This window comes from Apium graveolens, chromosome 10 (assembly GCF_009905375.1).
Source record: "Apium graveolens cultivar Ventura chromosome 10, ASM990537v1, whole genome shotgun sequence".
Lineage (NCBI taxonomy): Eukaryota > Viridiplantae > Streptophyta > Magnoliopsida > Apiales > Apiaceae > Apium > Apium graveolens.
The window spans coordinates 238076567-238086071 of record NC_133656.1 but is presented as its reverse complement, the minus strand read 5'-3'; the positions used below and the strand labels follow the sequence as shown (position 1 = coordinate 238086071).

The window sequence follows — 9505 nt, the reverse complement described above, 5'->3', positions numbered from 1 at the left end:
CCAAGCCCGACACTAATTATATTCGTGTTTTTTCGTGTTCGTGTACTATCGTGTTCGTATACCAAATTTTCGAACTCAAACTCTAATTATTCGTATTGTTTCGTATCGTGTTCACGTGTCGTATCCAGTGAAATCTAATGAGTCTAAAAATGAGTGACTCTCAGAAATTCAACCAAAAAAAATCATATAATTTCCCAAAATAATGCAACCATCAAATCCAAGTTCAATTCACCTTCAACAAGTTCATATACTGTCAACTCTGTAACTTTATTCATCACTGATCACAGTAGTGTTATTACATTACAATAAATGACCATACTTCAAAGAGAGATTTCACTTTTGCAGATGAGAATGCCATCACCGTCTGCATATAGCCACTCTCCGTCGTGAATGCTTGTTCCTGCAAAATGCACTAAAACATTCTTCTCCCCAACGCCTCTTCTGTTCGATTTTCGGGGGTGTGTTGCGAGTGCTTTAACTCCGATATCACAGCCGTTGATCTCATCAACGTCTCTGATGCATCCATTAACAACAATACCAGCCCACCCCATATTTTGAGCCAATTGTCCCAAATTGCCTCCTACCAAGGCACATCTCATGCTGCCTCCACCATCTACAACTAGTACTCTGCCTTCGCCTTTGGTCTCGAGAACCTCTCGAACCAGAACATTGTCTTCAAACACCTTGAGAGTCACGACAGGGCCTGAGAATGCTCGACACAGGCCATAGCTCTGAAAAATTGGTTGCAGAACACGAAGATCTCCGCTATTTAAAAGCGCTATATGTGTATCACAGACGTCAGCTGTAGCTAGTGATGCCATATATTCCCCTGCAAATTCATATGCATCAGTAGTGTACTAGAAACACTACATTAAATTGGACTTCTAATCATACTTCTGGTACAACCAATATAACGAAATGGAATATGTTACGGATAGAGTAGCATACATCTACATTATAAACAAGCCTTGTAATCAAACTCATGTAAACAGCACAGAACATCAATCACGTGTTCTTGAAACTATACAGATCTTGATGGATCTCGTACTTAGAGCTTGTTTACATGGTATACTGAACTATACAGGTCTTACACACACTTAATTCAACAAAAACTTCTACGAATATGCCTGCTCATGTTCAAAGACACAGATCATAATGTAGATTTAACCAATCGATAATACGAGACACACGGGGGAACAAGCCTCGGACGTAAACAACACATGTTCAACCAACATAAAATTATCCGAGTTCTAGCTATCCTAGTTTAATTAGGGGAATCTTTAAGAAACAAAAACAATCCATGTTTTCCCAATTCGATCTACTTAACTTATCAACCTATATCAAGTAGCACAAAGGACTTATTATTCGAAATGTTCCAAACAACAAAATACTGCCCCAATTTTGCACAATCAATAACAGTAGTAACAACAAGCACCAACGCGGATCGGATCACCTGAATCGATCAATATCCATAGTACTAAAACAATCAAGACTAAATAATCGTCGATCCTGATGCAGCACAGCAGTTACAAGCTGAGATTGCATAAGATCATGTTCACTAAACTAATTAAACAAACCAATCTAAAACATGATCTAAGCAATCTTGAAATCAAGATCTCATAAATTCAATTACCTTAGCCACAATAAAAACAACTGCTTTGCTAAGTAACCAACACATGGATCATGGATATATTCATTATATTTTTCTTGATTAGGTAGTTAGTACATAATCCTGTATAATCTCGGAAATGAGCGAGAATCGAATGAATGTCGAATATATAAACTTAAACAGAATGACAAGCATATAAATATCAAATTTGAAATAAAAAACAAGGGTAATAGGCAGAACAAATGATCATATACAAAAATGAAAACTGAGAAATTTAGAAAACTTACTTGAAATATAGCAAGAAGTTTGAAGTACCAAAGAGCTACAGTGTCTTCACAAGAAGTATAAATGTATACATGTGTGTGTTTAAATATTCAGAGCAGGTTGACAGCAGTGATCAATCGTCATTGATTGACAACATGGCATGTTATCTCTCCTTGAAATGAGTGCTAAAATCCGTCCAATTGATTTCGATACGTTTACTATTTGCACACATTTCGAGACTTAAAAAAAATTCAAAAAAAATGTAATGGAGTTATACTTTAAAGGAGTATTGAAAAGTGTTGAGTAACCGGCTCATCTAAAACCTTAAAGTGTTAGATGAAGGTGTTAGATGAATACCCCAATATTGTATCATATATTTAACACTCCCCTCACTCTAAAACCCATTTATGGGTCGAAGAGTGGAACATCTTTGGGGCATTAATTGTCTTCAGTGTCCACATTAAATTGTGAAAATGTTGGGGGTGGCTGGATCGAACCTTAGTTCTCTGACCAGTCTAAACTCTGATACCATGTTTAGTAACTAGCGGTCGAGAATTCAGTGCGACAAAGGGAATAGTATTTGTACTAATCAAACACAAGAATACAAAACCCATGCAATAATTTCCAATGGCTATAAGCCATTTCTAAATCTCTTCTTGTCGAGTTCGATTCTTGTTCAATTCACAAATTTTATTAAAATATAAAATTATTTATAAAATATATAAATCTAATTAATAAAAAACAAAATATCCGATTAGAGGAAAATAATAAATTTTATTCTTTCCGTCTCAATTTAGTATTGTTTTATAATTAAATTTTTAACTTTTATTTTGAATAAAATTTTAATTATTATATTTTTATTAAAAATTTAAATAATTTAAAAAACTATTCTTTATAAGAGTTTTTAAAATATTAAAATATATACAGATTTTTCGCCCCAATATAAAAATTCCAATGGGGCGGAGGAATTATACAAAAGAAAGAACACCCCTTGTCAAATACTCAAATTATTGCTTGCTTTATTATTGATTTCAAATTTGATAACTAGTTCAACTAATCTACCTGCAGCTTAATTTAATATTAAAGATTATGAAGTATCTGCTCCTTAATTTAATATTAAAAATTATGAAGTGGGAAATGAGACATCTATATATGTGACAAAGACTTTTGTTGTTTTTAGTGTAAAAATTAATATAACACAACCGTGGATATATATAGTCATATATAAATGAATCTTGTTACTTTGAAATTCTAATTCTTATTTACTAGTCATAATTAATACTGAAAATTATGATTACATATGTAAATAAATCTTTTTAAGGTTAAAATATAGGTTTTCAAAATTTTGGAAGGGTCCATATTTTAATCCAGAACCAAATCAAATTCCATGCATATTAGATATAATATGATCATATTTGTAAAAATCGGTAATCGGTACTAATCGGTTTAGTTACCGATTAGGAATTAATCGGCAAATAGGGGATTAATCGGAACAAAAATCGTATATATTTAAATATTTTAATAATATTTAATATATTTATCTTATTTTTTAGGAAATATATAATTCAAAATTAATTTATAAATATTAATCAGATTTCAGAAAATATTAATTTATAAATATTAATTTATACACTTAGATGCTTCCTTATTTCCAGTTTGGTTGAAAGACCTCTTTTGCTCATTTCCTTGATTTCCATTCTTTTGCTGAAAATTCCGAGTATTATACCTTTGATCATTTGGTTTGAATCCACCTGAAGAACCACCATTTTTCTGAAATCCATGTCGACGCTCGAAAAAGTCATCTTCTCTTTTTCTTTTCTGATTTTGCATGTCTCGTTTCTTGAGAAAGTCAGCCTGATGAAGCTCTTGATCTCTGGCACTGTCAACCAAGGTGTCCATAGATGTATAGAGGTTAGAGATGATATGGTTGCGGATGGAATTCTTCAATGCCCACTTAAACTTCATGATTTTATCCGCTTCTGACCCAGCCACAGATCTTGCATAACCAGCTAACCTCTGAAATCTGACTTGAAAGTCTGCCACCGACTCATCATCTCTCTGAGTAATACTCTGATACTCCCTTACATATTCCTCACGTATGCTGGCTGGAAAATACCTCTGGTCAAACTGAGTTTTGAATACCTGCCAAGTAAGAGTATTTTCATAGCCAGGTGCATGCGACGCTACCACAGACTTCCACCAAGTATTAGCATCCCCCTCAAGACGATAAGTAGCAAATCGAGCCTTTTCCACCTCTGAACACTCCAAGACCCTGAAAATTTTCTCCATGTGATCTATCCAAGCTTCAACATCCATGGGAGTCTTGGCCTCCTTAAAACAATTGGGTCATTGCTTCATAAAACGATCAAACATAGTTTGACCATCTCGATCTTGCCCGTTAGCAGTGGGATTCTGTCCACGTTGAACTTCCCGCAACATCTCCATAAAAGTACTCTTATCCATAACAATCTGCTGATTATCATTCCCCCCAGTATTTCGACTACTGCTACCTCTTGCCATCCTGCACAAAATTTTATGAGTGCACAGACACATATATCACAAAATCATATCCAAAATCTTAAATCTACCCGTATGGAGTCAACCCAAAACTCACAGGTCAAATCCTAAAGAACAGTCTACAGAAACTATAACCTAAGCTCTGATACCAACGTTGTAACACCCCACTTAAACAAGTAGATGCTACACAAGCTAAGTCTTATTTATTAATGAAAGCAAAACAAGCTAAACATAATTTATTAAACTAATAAAAGTTCAAAATCTTCAAAATAAAGTTCTCTAACAAGATCCAAAATAATATGGAATAAAACATGTCCTTGACTTTATTTTCAACTAGATAACAAGCTAAAATCTGGGCAGCACTCATCATACCCCCGCTTTACCCCCGACTACCTGTGGAAAGAAATAATTACGAGTGAGCCAAATGCCCAGTACGAATATATCATTAAAAGGTAAAGCAAAAGAATATATTTGATTTTAATAATTAGCTAAGAAGATGAGTAATATGACAGTAATTATTTAGAAGCAAGGAACCAACTAATCCAAACAAAATCAAAGAAATGGCTGAGAACAAGTAAGGTGGGTACTAATAAGGGCATCTTATAAAACCTCTGCTCGCTAGTAAACACTAAGCAAAGCACAGTGCAAACAGTTCCTTCTCCGGTTATCCACAAGAAGGATAAAATGAAATGTATAAAATATTTCCCAAACAAACAAAATGATCATGATCTTAATCATGCCTCATACCCCAGAGACATGCTCGTATACTCATAGCACTTATACGAGTTAGTGCCGAGAGCACCAAAGACTGCAAAAACTCCATGTGCCTCGTCTGTGATTTACCCACACAGATAAGTTTAAGAGCCCATAACAAATGGTTACAAAGTGTTTCCAATAATATTGAAAATTAAAGTTGCATGTGACAAATCAAGTATACTGATAGGCAACATAGATCAAAAGTGGTTAAGCAACAACATGGATCAAAGATGGCTGAGCAAAAATTAACAAGTGTACATATACACTTAACAAAATAAAATTTGATAAGATAAATATGATGGGACAATAAGTACAGGGGAAGAAAATATATTTTAAATGAAGAGAGAATGAAAGATACTCGTACCTGGAATGAGTCTAAATTATTAAATCACTACTTAGCTCCAAATCAACCTCCAAACCAATCTATAATATCAACACAAATATAATTTATAAACGTCAAACTCTAAAACCCACTAAAAAGTAAGCTAACAAAATTATAATATTTTATACAGCTACCACAACTAATACAGATTATCACCATCTCATGCTAGAGTAGTATAAACATATAACTAACAAATAATCTGAATAATATACAAGCTGGTTCACAAAATATAAAAGATATTTTATTAATTTATAAAAGTAGTGTAGAAAACTTTAAATATATGACTTTATAAAAGTAGACAAACTTAAATTATACATTAATTTAACACATTAAATTGTAACAACAATTTAAGAAAATGATAAAAATAAATATAGCATGCTCTCTGTCTATCAACACATACCGACAATATTTATCAAATCCACCTCTCACACATTTATTAATTAATAACATATTGGTAAAAAAAAGTAACAAATAGGTTATGAGGAAAATATAATAAGATTAACAAATATAAACAATTTATAATTTTAGATAAACAAACAACCAATTGTTAATTACTTAACTTAATTAACAAAATATTTTGACTACATATCTCCTGTAAAATAAAATACTATGCATATCATTAGTCCTACAAATACACATTTTTTCAATTTTAATAAATCTCAATAAACTAAATCTTGTAAAAATAGATTTTAATTTTACAAATATTTTTACATATTAACAAACTAGCATAATATAACATGATAATATTGTGAACAACTCACACACATAACTAGTAAATAATAATTAACAAAACTAGCCAGACACTAACAATATTAAAATGTACCATATCATCCACTTAATAAAATGTAAAAAAAACCTGAGAATCATATAATTTCTTAAACCAACTTAATGACATAAAAATTAAAAACAAAAACAACAGGAACATGACTAATTAAAATACTACTAATTAAACATCTTGTAGCCAGTACAAATAACAATTAATCAATTAAATCAATTAAACATGCATTAAACAATAACCTAACACAATATATAAACACATAAATAAATAATATAATAATTTGATAAAACTTACCTGAATTTAGAGCCTGATTTAATATGTAAAAAAATGTGTACAAATAATTATAAACCTGAAAATAAAATGATTAATATTAGTATACAATATAAATAGTACTCATCTTAAATTACATAATTAAATTTTAAATAAACCTGCACTTCAAGTTTTGGCCGACCTAGCTATCTTTCTCCTCCTTTTGATCTTTAATAACCCAAAAATCTATTTATCCTTCTCTTAATCTTTAATAACCCAATATTTTAACAGTGACACTCCAGTTAGCTCTTCTCTGACCTTCTTGCACATGTAGATCCAAAGCTTCCTTTCTTATGCACCAACTCTTCTATCTCACTCATCAGTTATATAATACTACTCATTTTCCATTTTGTTATCTGTCGCTCTAAGATGAGTTTTTGTGTGAAAACACTAACAGGTGACTCTGTTTATAAGTAGCCCAACAAACTATGAAACTCTTATCAGCTGGTTTGACTCATATTCAAATTTTAAACAACTAAAAGATAGCTTACAAAATTCAAATTTTTAACAGCCTATTATCTACATAAAACATTATCCATAATTTTGAATTCTAAAATTAATTAATAAATATTTACTAAGTTATTGCACCAACAATGTACCAAAATAAATATGGGGTATTATAGCGTCTCTATGTTTCGAGAAATGTGTGTTTTCCCCATTCTAGTTGATATATTTACCTATAATACTGTAATCAACTGTTGCTGTCACCTGAATAGCCTTGATTACTCCTTTTCTTTGTTGGGCGGAATCGTTAGGCGTGGTTTTGTTCCTAATGTTGTGACCTGCAACACTCTTATCAAGGGCCTTCTATCTCAAGACAGGTCTGTTGAGGCTGAACATTTGTTTAGGAAGCTTATTTTATTCAATGAGGTTCATGTTGAAAAATATGGGTATAAGTCCTCTATTGGTAAGTCATATTTTAGAGCATTATGACTTATTCCACCCTTATTGATGCTTTATGCAAAGACCGACAAGTTGATCATGCATTGAGTCTTGTTTCTTCAATGAACCATAAAGGCATTTCACCGGATGTTGTAACCTATAATTCATTAATTCAAGGTCTCTGCAACTTTGGTCGATGGGAAGATGCAATTCAATTGCTAGGAGAGATGAATGCCAGGAATATCCCTCCAGATTTGCATACTTACAATATATTGATAGATGCATGTTGCAAAGAAGGAAAGGTTAAAGATGCGGAATCTGTGATGGAATTGATGATTCAAAGAGGCCAATATCCTGATGTAGTCACGTATAGTTCACTGATGGATGGATATTGCTTGCGTGGAGAAATTGATGAAGCATTAGAGGTGCTCAAAACCATGAGGAGAAGGGGTATATTGCCCGATTCTCGTACCTACAGTACTTTGATAAATGGTTATTGTAAAAAGATGGAAGTAGAGAGTGATAGCCCATAATAAGTCAGGCCCAATTGAAGAGGCCCAGGGCCCAAACATAAGACCCCAGGACAAGTGGCGGCATCACCACCGTCCAGGTTCCCGGGATCCAGAACGTTCCTACGGTCCAGATCTGATAGTACTCTGACGGATTCAGCGTTGACCTTGGGGAGCCTAGGACACGTGGCAACATCACCACCTTCCAGGCACCCGGAATCCAGGACGTTCTTACGGTCCAGATCTGATAGTACTCTGACGCATCCCAGGCGTCCAGATGCCCTACAGTCCAAAAGGCCAACCTACGGTCCAGATGAAAAGGGACAAACCCCTAAACCCTAGTAGGAGGCCTATAAAAAGTGGAACAGAAGGAAGGTTACAGGTTACAAGCATATACTCTCTCTCTCGCATATACTTACATGCACACACGTACTCCTCACAAACATATCTGCATAATCCCAACTTTGCCCTTCTTCTCCTCAAAACCCTTTCTCATCCTCACGCCGGAGGTGCCGCGGGGACGCCACCCCCCTCCGGTTCTGTTTTGTAGGTTCCCACCCTACAGCTACACCGCACACGGCCATCGTTACAGCTTAAAAGGAGTCTGAGTTCGGACCCTACAAGGAGAAGGTCCCGGGGTGATCTGGGATTATCAGAGAGAGCAATTAGTCTCCTTAAACAAATGCCCCTTGAAGGTCTGGCACCAACAATTGAAACTTTCAGTACTATTTGGAAGGATATTTTCAGGCAGGTAGAGTTGTCGAAGCACGGAGGTTTTTCCAGGAGATGCTAACCAAAGGTCAGAAACTGGATATTGTAACATGTAGTATAGTGCTGCATGGTCTTTGTGAGAACCATCTTGTTGGTGAAGCACTCGAAAAGTTTGGAACCTACTGTTAGGACATATACAATCATGATCGGAGCATTTTGTCGTGAAGGGTTACTCAATGAAGCGAATGAACTATTTGCGAAAATGAAAGACAGTAATTGCTTTCCTAATGGTGCTACCTACAACACACTTATCCGTGGCAGTTTTCACAACAAGAAGTACTGTGAAGCAAGTGCAATCATAGATGAGATGCGTTCTCACGGCTTCTCAGAAGATGCATCTACCATGTCCATGTTACTGGTCTTACTTGAATCAAAAGATCAGGATCCTGCTCTTCTTGCTTTGCGTAAGAAATGTTTGACATAGTTACTTGGTATAATTCCAATCCGGGCTTTCATAAGCTTCATAATCGCTTCTTTTGATTTGATTAAAGCCTCCAATTGATCCCTCGGTTTCCTGTTATGATATTCAATTATTCAATAGAATGTTCCTGTATGAATTTTATGTATTTTCACAATTAATAAAAATAAATTTTTTGCCGATCTTTTTAATATCAATCTATATATTTGTTTGTTTTCAGCAGTACAATTTACAAACCTGAGTGTATTTCGCAATTGAGTGATTCCGAAAAATCAGTGAGTTCTTAGAGCATCTCCAACCAGAAATATCG

At 34.2% G+C, this 9505-nt stretch overlaps 1 protein-coding gene across 2 annotated transcripts; it reads right to left on the bottom strand.

Annotated features, from left to right (window-relative positions):
- Positions 1-190: 190 nt before the first annotated feature.
- LOC141693673 (putative 4-hydroxy-4-methyl-2-oxoglutarate aldolase 3) lies at positions 191-2051 on the bottom strand. Of its 2 annotated transcripts, none has more exons than XM_074498822.1 (2): positions 1897-2051; positions 191-829 (listed from the first exon to the last, which is right to left on the bottom strand). In XM_074498822.1, the coding sequence occupies exon 2, from the start codon at positions 819-821 to the stop codon at positions 321-323; it is 501 nt and encodes a 166-aa protein (XP_074354923.1). In that variant the 5' UTR covers positions 822-829; positions 1897-2051; the 3' UTR covers positions 191-320. The 2 variants fall into 2 exon arrangements, with proteins under 2 accessions (XP_074354923.1, XP_074354924.1); XM_074498823.1 differs by lacking the exon at positions 1897-2051 and adding an exon at positions 1634-1812.
- Positions 2052-9505: the final 7454 nt, after the last annotated feature.

Bases quoted from the DNA above. Each gene is read 5' to 3' on its own strand.
- LOC141693673 (XM_074498822.1), bottom strand. From the start codon at position 821: ATGGCATCACTAGCTACAGCTGACGTCTGTGATACACATATAGCGCTT.